General features: G+C 33.8%; 1 protein-coding gene and 1 non-coding gene across 2 annotated transcripts; one reads left to right on the top strand and one right to left on the bottom strand.

The window, feature by feature from the left end:
- The first annotated feature begins 1,682 nt into the window (after window positions 1-1,682).
- LOC127107102 (stearoyl-[acyl-carrier-protein] 9-desaturase, chloroplastic) lies at window positions 1,683-4,555 on the top strand. The gene is made up of 3 exons (XM_051044378.1): window positions 1,683-1,967; window positions 2,918-3,422; window positions 3,720-4,555. Exons 1-3 carry the CDS (start codon window positions 1,849-1,851, stop codon window positions 4,278-4,280), a joined length of 1,185 nt encoding a protein of 394 aa, XP_050900335.1. The 5' UTR covers window positions 1,683-1,848; the 3' UTR covers window positions 4,281-4,555.
- An 11,002-nt stretch (window positions 4,556-15,557) lies between these two features.
- On the bottom strand, window positions 15,558-15,664 carry LOC127109837 (small nucleolar RNA R71). The gene has a single exon (XR_007797087.1). It is a non-coding gene; the product is annotated as a small nucleolar RNA R71 (small nucleolar RNA).
- Between the last annotated feature and the right edge of the window lie 595 nt (window positions 15,665-16,259).

Here is a 16,259-nt window from a genome sequence, read left to right as displayed (position 1 = left end):
TTTTACTTCTCCGTAATATTATTGTGTAATTGTTATTCGTCTGATACATAATCATCAACAACTTTAATTAGGGAATTCGATAAAAAGATATAATCACTTTTCCTTATCAAACTTTACTCTGAAACTTTTTCTCATTTTGTTTTCATACCCAAATCATAATTGAAACCCCACCATTATTTAATTTAAATCGCATTCTTATTATCTTGTTTAAATTTGTAATCCTTTGGAGACAAATTATTTTATTACTTCGACAAGACTAGTACACTTGCTAGTTTAGTCCATCATTTTCCCGTTATCGGGGATTGTTGATAATTTCAACAAGACAATATTTAGTGACGTTTTGAATTTAATTTTTGTTTTGTTTTATTCTTTCATTTTGATTTTAAAGTTTTGATAAATTCTACTCTTATTCTGTTATGTCTGGTACAATGCTACTAAGGTATTGTTTGTTTGTTTATGCGAGGATCAAATTTGACACTTACACCTTGGATTCAGAAATCGAAAGAACAACGTGTGCAATTCGAAAAGGGAAGCGAGAAACACTGTTAGCTAATGTAGAACAAAAGAAGAAAAAGAGGAGATAGCTAATCCACCACGATAGACGTCGAGGGATTATTGTAAGAGGACTGACGTTGGACATATCTCCTTAGGATTTCAACCGACTAACCCATTGACTTTTGTTATTAAAAATTTCATGCTTTAAGGTTTGAGAGATGACACGTTTGATGGAAAAACAATCAGAGATTTGTGGGAGCATCTTTCTAAATTTTATAAGACCCATTCCACGTGTAAACAAACGGACGATCAGATAAAATTACGTTTGATTTTTCTTTGATATGTCGCGCAAAGGATTGACTGCAATACATCCAAAATGATATTATTTAGACTTGGAAAGAAATGAAAGATAAATTTTTATAGATGTATTACTCAAATGCTCAACTTATGGAAAGAAAAACTACAATTTTTAACTTTAATCAAGACGAGTATGAGTCATTATTCGATGCATAAGAAAGATTCAAGTTGATAATGTCTAAATCATAATATGATTTCTATCAAATAGATGTCACACTTTATAAATTTATAAATTGGCTGAAAACACCGTCAAAATTATATTTTAAAAAATCTTGATTATATATATATATATATATATATATATATATATATATATATATATAATTTTCTATCAAGATTCTACAAAGTATCTTTAATTATATTTTTGTTTTTCATGTTATTTTCATTTACCATCGTTTCTATATTTACTCTTATATGTTTACGTTTATTTTCTTAATATTTTTACTAAATTACTATCAAAATAAATTTAAATATTCAACTACCAATAACAAGTAATAATGCGCGAGCCATCTGGATGCAAATATCAGTTATTCATTTAAACAATAAAATATTAAAATATCTTATATAAATAAGTCATTTATAATTGTACTATACAAAACCGTATTATACGGTTCAAATAACATTTTACATTTTGCACAATAGTAATACAGGAATACATTTGGTCGGTGAAAAATGTTGAAATTAAAGAGTGAAATTTATTTAAAAATTAAAAAAAAGAAAAGAAATGAGTGAAGTGTTTTAAGGCAGGGCAAAAGAGTCCTAACAACAAAATAGGGGAAATTAGGAGTATGGGGAATAGAGGTGGAAAAGTATAGTAAATAAATTGACAATAAACACAAGACATGTATTAAGTGGCTATCACTTCCCATTCCTCCTGCCTCACATCACAATACACAAATACACGAATACACATACACACTCTCTCTCTCTTTCTCTTTCTCTTTCTCAATCCGCGTTATTCCCTAAAAACACAAAATTCTTCAATCGAATCCAACAATGGCTCTCCGAGTAACAACCCCTTTCCCTACTCAAACTTCCTCCTTCTCCCTCCCTCAAATGGCCAGTCTCAGATCTCCCAAATTCGTCATGGCTTCCACCCTCCGCTCCGGTTCCAAGTCAGTCAGATCCCTAATCACTTCCTTTTTTTTAACCTATCCATTCTCGTTTTCATCGCTACCGCATCTAGATTTTCAATTTCTTCTTTATGTTTTTTTTTTTAATTCTATCTTTTGTTATCTTGATTTTCATCAATTAATTTCTCATCGTGAATGCTGATTTTTTATTATATTCATTTTTTTTAATTTGGTAAAATGATGGTTAGGGTGGTTCGATTGCATTCAACCTTTCCTTTTTGATTTTTGCATGTATTGCCTTGTGGTTGGTGAGGATTTTCCGGAGCCTTGTTTGGTTGAGGAATTTAATTTTTCTTACCAGAAGAATTATATCAATCTCAACAACTTATATTCATATTCACAACGTTCTTTTCAATTTTCTGTTTTTTTTTCTTCTAAAAATAAAAAATAATGCATGTTTCTATCAGTGACATATTTAATGATTTTGCACTATTTTTTTTTTTCTTATTGTCTTCTAATATTAACCTTAATTTTGTTTTGTTGATTGTACTCTATTCAATGGTATCAACGCATATTCCCTTGGTGGCTTCACTCTATATTCAGTTTTGGATTTATTTCTTTGATTCTTAGTCAGCTAGAATCTTTGTGTGTAATCAGTTATCAATATGGGAACTTGTTGGGTCTATATTAACTTCTACTTGATTTGATTTGAATTTTGATATACTGTCTGTGCTTCGTAGTCGTTAATTCATGCTTATGTGAATTTCGTGAATGTTTGCTACTTGTGTATTATGATCATCTTGTTGGAGCTGAATACAGAGTATTATTGGTAACACTTCTGGTGATTTTGTTTGAATAATCTATGCATGTTCTGTATAATTGTCCGTTTGATTAACTTTACATACGCGTTTTATAGATCAATTAGGAAAAAGCAAGATTGTTCGAATTGTGCTGTACTTTAGCTCTAAAAGTCATTTAAAATTACTATGCAGAGAGGTTGAAAATATTAAGAAGGCTTTCACGCCTCCCAGAGAAGTGCATGTTCAAGTAACCCACTCTATGCCTCCCCAGAAGATTGAAATTTTCAAATCTTTAGAGGGTTGGGCTGAGACAACCTTATTGACTCACCTTAAGCCAGTAGAAAAGTGTTGGCAACCACAGGATTTTCTGCCGGATCCTTCGTCAGATGGATTCGAAGAGCAAGTGAAGGAGCTGAGAGAGAGAGCTAAAGAGCTTCCAGATGATTACTTTGTTGTTCTGGTTGGTGATATGGTCACAGAAGAAGCCCTTCCTACTTACCAAACAATGCTTAATACTTTGGACGGAGTTCGTGATGAAACAGGTGCCAGCCCTACTCCTTGGGCTGTTTGGACAAGGGCATGGACAGCTGAAGAAAATAGACACGGTGATCTTCTTAACAAGTATCTTTACTTGTCTGGCCGTGTTGATATGAGACAAATTGAGAAGACAATTCAGTACTTGATTGGCTCTGGAATGGTAAGATCTTATACTTTTATTGCCGATCTTAGTCTTCTTTGTAGTTAGTTTGATAATAAATTACATAATCACACAAATTTCAAAAGAACTCTTGCATCCTTTAATATTAGTCATTATAGTACAGAGAATCTGCTAAACATGTACACTTTGTTAACTAATGCATCCAAATGCATTAATGGTATGTATGAATTACTAGAATAAGATCCAACTTCCTCAGAAATCATCACACTAATTGATTCATGTCATATTTATAATTCTTTTTTATCTAATTTTGGAATGATTGAAATTAATGGATAGGATCCTCGGACTGAGAATAGCCCCTACCTTGGTTTCATTTACACTTCATTTCAAGAGAGGGCAACCTTTATATCGCACGGAAACACAGCCAGGCTTGCTAAAGAACGCGGTGATTTGAAATTGGCTCAGATCTGTGGTCTGATTGCCTCGGATGAAAAACGCCACGAGACTGCTTACACAAAGATAGTGGAAAAGCTGTTTGAGATTGATCCTGACGGAACAGTTATGGCCTTTGCTGACATGATGAGGAAGAAAATTGCTATGCCAGCACATCTGATGTATGACGGGCGAGACGACAACCTGTTTGATAACTACTCTGCCGTTGCCCAGCGCATTGGGGTCTACACTGCCAAGGACTATGCTGATATACTTGAGTTTCTGGTTGGGAGGTGGAAGGTGGCGGACATAACCGGACTTTCAGGTGAGGGGCGAAAGGCACAGGAGTATGTTTGTGGGTTGCCACCAAGAATCAGAAGGCTGGAGGAGAGAGCTCTAGCAAGAGCAAAGGAATCATCAAAACATCGATTCAGTTGGATTCACGACAGGGAAGTACTACTCTAAGCATAATAATAAGATTCAGCAACCCTACTTGGAGCAGTGTTAAATAGTTGAAGATTCAGTTTTTCATTTTTGTTTGAGGTCCAATGTTATATGTCACTGTAAGGTGAAACAATTGTTCTCTTGCGTGGTCTGTTAAGCATAAGCAATCAGGGGGCAGCTGTAGTAATAGAAATGCTATTTTTTCTTCTTTACTTTGTGGTAGTGATCTTTTTTAAGTATAAGTTGACTTTTTTATGTTGCAATTTTGATGATAAAGAAAATTTAGTTCAATGGTCTGTGCATGTGTGAGAAAAGTCCTTTCTAGGCAAATTTTAATTGTCATAAAATCCTTCTTCATCATCTACAGGTGAGAGATGGTTTAAGGCTAGTTTTTGGTTTGAAATTACCTGTCTAATTGTGTTTTTCTTCTTTTATGTTAAAAAAAAGTATTTTACATATATTTAAATGCTTTTATGTTTTAATGTTTGGTAGCTAAAATATACACATAACAAACCAAAAAAAGTTCAGCAATCTTTTTAATGATAGAAATGTGATAAGTTTTATTTTGACCATTTATAAATTTGTAGTCCTACATCGTGTTTGATTTTAGTTTATCTTCATGTATTTTGATCATACGCCATCATTCTCATAGGTAAATTAAAATAATATTTTTTACATAGGCAAATCACACCTCAAGAGCTGTTAACTTTAAATTAAACTAAGTGGTTATCCATATTTCCTAAGTTCCATTTTATTATTGATGACAATTTATATAAAAAAATACAAATGATAGCTTGAATAAAACCTACTTCAAAAAATTTGATACATACTTTTATCATTTGAAATGATACCTAATCATTATGATATATAATTATAATCTATTTAAATTTAATAACTTAATAAATTAATTTTTTCTCATTAAATATCATATTTATTACAAAACACTACGTACCGTAGAGAAGAAAACTTTGGATAGAGTTCTTCACTGCATTTTGCAGTCTTATTATTATTCTGAAAATTTTGGATAGAATTCTTCACTGTATTTTAACAGTGACATTATTTATTATTTTGCAGTCATATTGACACTTTTACTACATGCAAAAACACCTTATAGATAAACATTCATCTCTCTTTTTTGTGTGTGTGTGAATAAGAAGACATCAATTCTATGATGAATAAGAAGATCTCAAAATTTTAACAACACAATTGACTCTTACAACATACTCCCTCCGTTCCTTTTTAAGTGTCATTTTTTTACTTTTTACCCATACCAAGGAAGCTAATCATTATTGTTACTTTTCAAATAATAATTCTTCTTTTACCTATAATACCCTTAATTATTTATTACATTCACTTTATTTTTTCTCTCTCTGCAATCATTATCTAGGGGTAATTTTGACAAAATTGCAATTAATACTACCTTGAACTTTGCAAGTGACAATTAAAAAGAAACAAATTTTTTTGTAAGAAAGTGACAATTATAAAGGAACGGAGGGAGTAGTGTCTTAGCTTTGCCAAGTCTAGCATGATTTTTTGAATGGTTGAATTTTTACTATGCAATTGTTTTTAGATATATGGTTGTATATTTTAGATCTCTTTATTGTTCTGTTAAATAGTTATATGAGATGAATGTTTAATGGATTATATTAGTTTTGCCTCAATAAATAAATTCATCAATTTATTCATGAAATTTCTTTCAGAAACTCCCTTAAAATATAACTTTAAGGATTGCAAGAAATTTTTAAATTTTTTGACGTAAAAAAAATATTTTGTTAAAAATCAAATGTTACCCAAATTTATATAAAAATGATTTTCATTTTACAAATCAATCTTTATAGAATTAGTGTTAAATCCAACTTAAATTTTATAATATTTAACTTTGATTAATACTATAAGAGAATGATATATGATATTGTAAACTATTATAATTGATGTATGTATGAAAATATATTTATACCAATAATATTAAATTAAATTTATGATTATATAAAAAATCATAATTCTTTCGTTCAAGAATTACAAATAATATCTTGTATTATATAAATTTTATTAAAGTAAATATATATATATATATATATATATATATATATATATATATATATATATATATATATATATATATATATATATATATATATATATATATATATATATATATATATATATATATATATATATATATATATATATATATATATATATATATATATATATATATATATATATATATATATATATATATGGCACCCAAAATTAAAATCATAATTTTTTGTTTATTGAAAAAATAAAGAATTTATATTGAAATTATATTTACTCACGTGTGTTATAAAGAAGAAAAACAAAAACATTTTATTTATAGTAAAAAAATACTTTTTTTCCATGCATTTTACTGTATGAATCTGTGTATAGTTTTTGCCGATGCAATATCACAGAGATGATTTTAATGCAATCCTGAGATTCAAATAGTATTTTATTTATTTAATAAGTTTGTTAAAGTTTTAATCCAATGATATTATGCACATGTTTTTTAATTTTAGGGTAGTCAAATATGGCTCCGCCACTAATTAGAGAGAAACTTGTCGTTTATATGCTCAGAGTGATAGTGACATTATTGATTTTTTTAAATAATCATTTTAAAAAAAATCAAAAAATAACAAATATTTTAAAAAAAATACCAAAATAATCACTTTTAGAAGAGGATGTACCAGATGAATTGGCGCATCCCCTAAGTTAATAAATGAGGTGTCCAAGGCATTGGCGTATGCATTGGGCTCCTCATAAGGAGGTGTCAATAGCATTGGTGCATGCATTGACCCTCATGAGGAGACGCCAATGCCCCTGACGCCTTAGTGGTGCATGTGGTGTATGTGCCAATTCATCTGACGCATACACCCCTTGTATTATTTATTCTTTTAATTTTTTAATTTTTAATTTTGTTTATTTATTAAATAAAAAAAATAATGTAAAAAAATGATTCATGTGGTAATAATTGGTTACATTGGACTGACAATAAACTAATGACCGACCCGATTAAAACATCCCCATGTTCCACATTTAGGTGCGTTAGTTTGTCTCCAAAGTCTCCCACGATTTGCTTGAGGTGTTTGAGGTCTTTGTGTGCTGACCTGATCGAAGGATGGTTGGTGGGAAGGTCTGACAGAAGTTCCAGCGGTATTTGACAGATGTGTCATCATTTGTTCCCAATATCCGGAGGGGCTCTGACCAACAGTGCTTCGGTAATGGAGTTCGGTGCCCATGTCATCGTAGTTAGGTCGTTGGGGTTGGTTGGATTGAAGACAGTATAGTTGCCCAAATTGGGCCATTGAATCATTTTGGAAACGAAGCAATGGTTCCTAGGGCGTACTATAGTTAAACAATGGTTGTGTGTTTTGGTGATAGGATGTTTGAGTGGTCATTGGTGAGGGGCATTGACGTTGGATGGTTGGTTGTTGGGTGGATGGCATGAACGGGTTGCGAGGTTGGGTGTTGGGTTGTTGTGTGTATGTGGTAGGTTGATGTTGTGAGGTTGGTTGTTCGGTTTGGGTGGTTTGACATTGGTGTTGGGTGGGGAATTGTTGTGGGGCGTACAATGACGAAGCTAGTTGGTGTGGATCCATCAAATACCGCGGCTCAGATACAAATTGTTGAGTTGTTACCGACCTAAACCATGCCATATATTGTTGAGTTGGTCTTGCACCATGGATGACTGGTTCGTTTAAGATGTGTTGTCGTCGATTCCTCCATTGACGACACATCTCTTTTGCAAAGTTTCTCTAGTCAGAATAATCCCATTGTGCATTAACCCTTTTTTTATGTTAATTCCCCAAACACGTGGGAGGTTCTGGAATCTGTTGTTGCATGCCGAACTGTAGTTTGACCCGATCACTCTGATGCATTTCCATCATAGTGAATCGGATAATCTGTGTCTTCGCTGTCCAAACTGCAAATCGTCATGGTTCACATCATGATCCAATGTGGTCTCCAGATAAACGATAAAACAATACGAAATGATTAGATGAAAAATAATTTGATAATTATTTTTAAATTAAAATATAGTTGTGTAGGAGTATTACATCGTCATGTCCAATGTGGTCCAATAGATTGCGATAGACTACAATAACGTGTTTCAGACACCTATTATAGTTCATCCCCCTTACTGACCACCTTAGATAAAAAAAACGTGAAAAATATTATTTACTGTTAATTGTAATATAAAATATAATTAACTAAATGGTAAAGTGTTAGACTTACTTAGTTGCAAACGGGAACATGAATAGGTTCTCGTTTATCGGGGCGAGCGACGACATTCTTGACCAACCCCAAGCTTGATGCAAATACGCACATGAAAAAAAGTACAAGTATTCTTTTTTGCAGTTTTACACATTGCACTATATAGATGGGCCAACACAACTGAACCCCAACTATATGTGCTTACCTTATTAATGTTGCGTAACAAGGGTAATACATAATATTTACTGAATTATCTGTACTTTCTGGAAACAAAAAATTACCAAATAAAATCATAATATAACACCGAACTTTAATTATTTTCTCGTACTCGGTTGAATCTTCGGACAATACTATACTGGCATAATATTTTTCAAGGTATTTTAAATTTATACCTTGCCCCCTTACTTGACCGGATGACTCTCCCTCAGTTTCGTCGTCTAACAAAGGGGCACTCAATAATTCATTGTAGATAGAGTTGTCTTGGTTAACTCTACCATTCACGACCTTTCCATCTATACGGAGACCCAACAACATGTATACGTCCTCAAATGTGACGGTACACTCACCGATCGGAAGGTGAAATGTGTGGGTCTCGTGTCTCCACTGCTCAAACAAAGCAAGAATGAACTTGTAGTCCACCGAGTACGAAATAATGTTGAGGAGATTTCCAAATCCACATCCTCTAATATATGGTTCTATCAAAGGATCGTGGGGTACATATTCATGTACACGACCTCTAAAACGCTTTGGGTCCTAATAACAAATAAGTAAGAAATGCAATAAGAAGAAGAAATACATAATACAAACATAGATAACAAAGGTATACGAATTAAAAACGGAATAAGTAAAAAGAGAGTGATAACATAAAAATGTCGAGATATTCTCGAGCGTTCCTCTGTGTTCATCACCCATAGTTAACAGAGACATAATTTGATGTTGCATAGCTTGAGTGTGACAGAGAAATAATGTGACAAATAAAGAGTATAGATGAGTAGTGTTGGAGATGATTTGATATTGTTATTTGAAGGCTATTTATAGATGAATGAGTTAGTAGGTTTGCAACCTACAAAGCATGAGATTGGTTGCATGCAATGACAAAAGACAAAAGTAGACTAGCCTTTGTCTTAGGCGCATGCATGTGAAGAATCACATGCAAGGAATATGCGTCCTTCCTCTTGGCGCCTTGATGTAAATGAATGGAAGGGGCGCCCTTCCTCTTGACACCTGTAAGACCCTAACTTTGACCCTAAGATCCCTCATGGCATCATACCATTGCTCATTGCATTGCCTCAAGGATCATAACATGTGTGGCTCATTAACCCTTGGGTTAGGACTTGTGTGAGTTGGTTTGAGACTACCAAGCATGCTTGAATTGTATATTATTGCTTTTCTTATTTGTTTACTAACCAAAAGCACAAAAATATGTCACTAACTTGTTTTGTTTTGAAGCTCAAGCAATCATGTGCTCCAATGCTCCTAGGAGGCTCCTATGCTCAATGAAGTGACCAGATGAAGATGAAAGCAAGCATGACAATGGTTACCAAAGATCTCAATCATCATATATGCCTTCCAAGTATCTCAATTTTCCAATTTGATCAAGATAAACCAAAGGGCTTGAGGATTGTTTTCCAAGGAAACCCTAATTCAACTGTGCATTGACTGTGCCTTGCCCATGAAGCAACCTCAACCTATGATCAAATTCAATCAAGGGAAGTTATTTCATTCATTATTTTATGAATATATGGGCCTATGTGAGTATCCTCAATCATTCATTCATCAAGATTTGAAGTTTGGACTTGAGAAGTTGACCAGTCAAGTCATCTGACCAAATTGAAATCCACTAAGACCTAACTTTTGATGTGTTTGTCAAATGAAGATGACCCCAAGAGAAAAAATGTTATTAAGAACCATATGAACAACTTTAATGTTCATCAAAAATTAATTTGAAACTTGTAAGGTCATAATTCATATCAAAACATTATAGGTCATTTTGACTGAAACCCTAATTTTGGGTCAACTTCCCAAGGACCTAACTTCTTCATTTTTTATGATTTTGAGGTGATACGAATTGCATTGGAAAGCTTGAGATGTCTAATTCAAATTTTATGTTGGACAAAATTTCATAATCCTAAAATAAACACATGTGATAATACAAAACATTATAGGTCACTTTGGACCAAAGCCATTGAATCTTGAAAAAGTCCAACTTCAAGTGCCTATAACTTTCTCATCAAAAATCCAAATGATGCAAAATTTAATTCCAAATTGATCATCTTGAAAATATATACAACTTTTATGTTGAAGGTTTTTCCATTTTAGGCTTTCATCATTGAAACAGAAGAGCTTGAAGTTGGCCACTTTTGGCAAAATTGTCAAAGGCATGTTTTGTACATCAAACTTCATGACCAGTTTTCACAATTTTCCAAACTCCAAATGGATTTTTGCCCAACATAGATTTTGTTCCTTATGTCAAGATCTTTCCAACTATTACTCACATGCCTATGTTTGTATTTTCCATGAGTGACTTTCGAAGAGGGGAACATTTATGCCCAATTATGCATTTCACATTGAATTTCCATGCACAAGAAATTGCAATTCAAATCACACGTCCATTTCACTTCAGAATCAGCTCAGCTTGCATTTCCAATTGATTTTGGGCCTCACATGCGCCTGTACAGGCCCATGCATGAAGGACCCAATGATCATGCACACGGATTCTACACCTCATTGCCTTGCAGCTCAGCTATAAATACCATGCTTGCTTCATTCAAACGTCACCCTGGATTCAACCTGAAGCTCTATAGAAATTTAAAACCAACCACACTAGAGGAATTCTGATTTTATTTTCTCAAATTCAAACTTGAATTTCAACTTCCTTGGTTGATCTTCAGTTTCTAATTCCTAAGCCTATCATCATCATCATCTCCTGATCAAGTTGGAAGCAAGAATTGGAGAAGATCATGTTGTTTAAAGCTGCACTTCAAAGGTTTATGCTCAAACTGTTTTGATTTATATCTCTTCATATAATGTGATTTGCTTGTGTACAAATGGTTTTCTGAAGTCCTCGTGTGAGAGGCAAGCCAGTGGTGGCTTTGATTTTGTGTTTTAGAACATTTCAGTTTGAACACCTGGAAATTCAAGCTCAGATTTCTCATTCCATGGAAACTTTGAGCATAATCCAAGGTTACAGGGGTGATGTACATCACCCCAGCTTCATTTTGGTATAAGGATCGTGCATTTTAGTTGAGGTTGAAAAACCTGCAACTGGTGGCAGGAAACAGTTGGCTCACCGGAGAAGACGGTGGTTTCCACCATCGTCCCCACGTGGATAGCCTTCAGATCTGGCCCCTAGGATCTAATCTTGACCTTTTGTTTATTTGACCTTTTTAAATCCACTTTGCAACGCGTTTGACTGATGACCACCATGCGCGCGCGCGCCTCTGGACCTTTGGATGTTGCCACGTCAATTAATGAATTGATCCAAGGGGCGCTGATTTTTCATATTTTCTAATTTCTGTTTTATTTTTCTTTTATTCCATTTATTTTCAAAAATTCATAACTCTTTTATTTGGAATCACAAAAATATGAGACCAATTGCAAAAACTTTCTTTTAAAATCTAGTTTCATAATCTGATTTTTAATTATTTATGTGATTCCATTTAATATTTTTTTGTGAATTATTTTGTTTTTAATATTTTTTAATTCATTTTAAATACTTTTTGATGTTCAAAAATCCCAAAAATATTTTCTTAACACATATGGATGATGATAAGTCTATGAAAAATATTCTCATCAATTTCTTAATTGGTTTGAGATTTATTTGAGATTTTAATTCATTTGTGTTATTTTTCTTGATTTTTAATTGTTTTAAAATAGTTTCTGTTTTCAAAAAATGTTGAGAAAATTTGTCAACCCTTGTTTGACCATGTTGGACTTGTGATGATTCAATTGGACTTATCCAAGTTGATTTGAATTGAATTTGAAGTGTGACCTTACTTTGTTCATTTTATTTTATGCATTTATTTTAATTTCAAAAATACCAAAAATATGTTGGACCTTTATTGACTTCTAATCTTCATTTCACTTCTGTTTACCATTGGTTGATGTTGATTCCATTCACATTTGACCATAGTATTTTGGTTATGTCATTTGAATTCTTATTTGGTTCTTTTTCATTTCATCTTCATCTTCTTCTTTTTTATTTTGGTCAATGAGTTAATGATTTGTGGTTAGTCTTGACATATGAGAGGCTTAACCTTCTTTGATCCAAATTAAATTCAACTTGATCAAAGATCAAGTGAATTGCTTTGTGTCCAAGATAGGTTGCTTCTTGGTCAAGCAAAAAACCTAAAATCCATACAAGGCTTTCCTTCTTTTCTTTTGGCATGGCAAGTTGTAGGAGCTTGGCTTACTAGTCATGATCTCTAACTTGTGTTTGTTTGCCTATAGTTTTATTGGCCGGTCTCAGATAGGTGTGACTACTACATTAGTCCACTTACGATTGCTTAACATAGCGCTAAATTGTCTTATGACACATTAACATTAACCATTAACTACTAACTTTAATTCAAGCATTTAATTCTTGCAATTTATTTTAATGCCATTTAATTTCTTGCTCATTTATTCATATTGCCTTTTCCCTTTGCTCACTTGAGCTCATATTTTATGTTTATGCCATTTTCCTTTTACTCACTTGAGCTCGTTATTGTGAATAAATATATTGTTGCTTTGTGATTGTTTTGTCTTTGTTTGTGTGAACCGATAACACTAAAATTTACCATATTTTCGACTCCGATTTCACATGCATTCTAGTTGTTTTATTATCATTTTGTTGTGTTATTGCTATGTTTTTCTTTGTTTTCAGGTTTTTACTTTAATCGGAGCCCCGATCGAGAAAATGAGCGAAAAAGAGCCAAAAACCCTAAAATTCAGCATTTTGTTCTTATGGCCTACCCCATGGCTGGCGCCATAGACCCTGCCATGACGTGTCCAAGCTCAACTTCCCTCAACTTCCACGTTCCCCACTACTTCCATTAAGGCGCCTCATTTTGTGCTTGTGGCGGGCGCCATGGCCTTGTGGCGGGCGCCACAAGAGGAAATTTTTTCCCTCCCATTTTCAAGTTGAAGGGCGTCCTTGTCATTTCCATCTTTTTACTTGCTTATAAATAGAAACTCGAATTCACTTTTACAATCATCCAAACTTAGAACAAAGGCAAACTCAGAAGCAACTTTGTTTCACTTAGGCATATATTCAGTATTTTAAAGTGATAATCGCTTCGCATTGGAGTGTTACCACAATTGTGTAATCAAGTCTGTGATAGAGTCTGTAATCGAGTTTGGAGCACTTTGGAAGGAAGTTAATCCTGCCGCCATTTTCATTTCCGCTTTGCAATTTATTCAACCCTCTGATTGGAGCAGGTTTTTATTACTTATCTTTATCTTATTTATTTTCTCGCACTCGCTTTACTTTATGTATTTCCTCGCACTCGCTTTACTTTATTTATTTCCTCGCACTCGCTTTACTTTATTTATTTCCTCGCACTCGCTTTAATTTTATTTATTTCCTCGCACTCGCTTTACTTTTATTTATTTCCTCGCACTCGCTTTAAATTATTTATTTCCTCGCACTCACTTTAAATTATTTACTTTCCGCACTCGCACTACTTTTATTTATTTTCCGCACCCGCATTACTTTTATTTATTTTAATGCACTTTTACTTTACCATGTCTAGCTAAATTTATAAGGTTAGAATGTAAGGATCGTAATTGAACCAGTAATCCGTACAATTGTTCGTAGAAACACTTAAGGGCTATTTTAACTTTCAACTTAAGTTTTCCCGCACTTCAATTTCGTTGGGTAAGATCGAAAGCCGTCCAACGTCTTTTTAAACTTAATTGTTTTTAACTATTTCAAAAACAGCGAAAGCGCTTTGTCTAGTTCATTAGGAGTTTTTAACATTAAGAAGAAAAGAGATTTTAAAACTATTTTCGGACGCGTTTATAAGTTTCGAGTCTGGTTCGTAAGAACCTCTTTTGGTTAAGAAATCCAGGTTATAATACTTTTCAACTTAGTAAAGATACTATATTTCTTAAAAATAGGTTTACTACTCTAACGCAATGCGCGCCTTTTAATAAGTGACAATAAGAGGGTTTGATTAGGGAGTACAACTCGGTTCTGAATACGCGAAAGCGACAGTTCCTGTTAAATTAGTTCTTTTCAAAGTAGAAAGCATTGCCCATAAGTAGCTCTATTAGAAAGTACTTGGATTATTAATTGATTACGTGAATTACATTCGACCATGTCTTTATTAATTATATTTTATTTCAATACTTTACTTTTCATTGCACACTCCAAAAAACACCTATTTCGATTGCCTTTGATAAACACCATAACAATAGATAACGATAGATTGACACTTGGTCTCTGTGGATTCGACAATCTTTTATATTACTCTGATGCGTTCGTATACTTGCGAAACACCGCATCAAGTTTTTGGCGCCGTTGCCGGGGACCAATTTCGTCAAATTTCATTTTCCTGTTGTTATATCGTTTAGACTTAGGCTATTTCCCGCCGGTCAATGCGAAGAACTCGCAGCACCGGAAGTTTAAGCTTAGTATACCCTCTGGTGGAACCTAAAAGTTACGCTCGCGCACGTTTATTCTTTCATAGAATTAAGAGAGCTATGGCCGAAGATCAAAACCAAAGACCTCTTAAAGATTTCGCTCAACCATCTAATGAAGAACCTAGTTCTAGTATAGTAAACCCAACCATCCCAGCTAATAATTTTGAACTTAAACCATCTCTGTTGCAACTAGTGCAACAGAGACAATTCGCAGGTCTCGCTACTGAGAACCCAAACCAACATTTAAAAATATTTCTTCAATTAGCAGACACTTTTAAAACCAATGGAGCTTCTCCTGAGGCAATACGTTTAAGATTATTTCCTTTTTCCCTCAGAGATAAAGCCCTATCATGGTTAGATTCCCTTCCACCCAATTCCATTACGACTTGGGATAACCTTAGAAGAGTTTTTCTTGCTAGATATTTTCCCCCGAGTAAGACCGTCATTCTTCGAAACCATATAACTAGATTTACCCAAAACCAAGGAGAATCGTTGTTCGAAGCTTGGGAGAGATATAAAGAGTTGTTACGAGCATGCCCACATCATGGTTTAGAAAATTGGTTAATCATTTAAACCTTCTATAATGGACTTCATTACAACACAAAGATGACCATCGACGCTGCCGCAGGCGGTGCTCTGATGAACAAACCTTATCCTGAAGCTAGTGCCCTCATCGAAGACATGGCTCAAAACCATCAATCATGGGGAGTCGAACGAGCGACAGTTGAGAAGAAGGAAGCCCAAGGAGGAGTGCATGAACTAAGCTCTATAGACATGATGCAAGCTAAAATGGACGCATTAGCCCTCAAAGTCGAGCATATGTGCATAAACCTGAATACTGTAGTCGCAGTTTCGTCGGATTGTGAGATATGTGGAACCAAAGGACACCAATCTGTAGAATGCAGTCTATTAAACGAAACCCACTATGAGCAAGTAAACTACACCCAAGGGAACCCATATTCGAATACCTATAACCTTGGATAGAGGAATCACCCGAACTTCTCCTATAAAAACAATAACCCTATTCAAAATAATGCACCCCGAGACCTAATTATCAAGCCCCTAGATCTAATCAACCTATGCAACCTGTACCACCAAAACCGAGCCTTGAGAAAATTATGGAAAATTTTATCACCGCTCAAACCC

The sequence above is a fragment of the Lathyrus oleraceus genome, chromosome 7 (assembly GCF_024323335.1).
Source record: "Lathyrus oleraceus cultivar Zhongwan6 chromosome 7, CAAS_Psat_ZW6_1.0, whole genome shotgun sequence".
Taxonomy (NCBI): Eukaryota; Viridiplantae; Streptophyta; class Magnoliopsida; order Fabales; family Fabaceae; genus Lathyrus; species Lathyrus oleraceus.
Note: the sequence above shows the minus strand (reverse complement) of the source record. Positions and strands in the feature narration are given on the sequence as shown.

What these genes read in the sequence shown, in the direction of transcription:
- LOC127107102 (XM_051044378.1), top strand. Translation starts at nt 1,849, where the DNA reads ATGGCTCTCCGAGTAACAACCCCTTTCCCTACTCAAACTTCCTCCTTC. An exon ending in ACCCTCCGCTCCGGTTCCAA is followed by an intron (nt 1,968 to 2,917) that starts GTCAGTCAGATC and finishes ATTACTATGCAG; the next exon opens with AGAGGTTGAAAATATTAAGA. An exon ending in ACTTGATTGGCTCTGGAATG is followed by an intron (nt 3,423 to 3,719) that starts GTAAGATCTTAT and finishes ATTAATGGATAG; the next exon opens with GATCCTCGGACTGAGAATAG.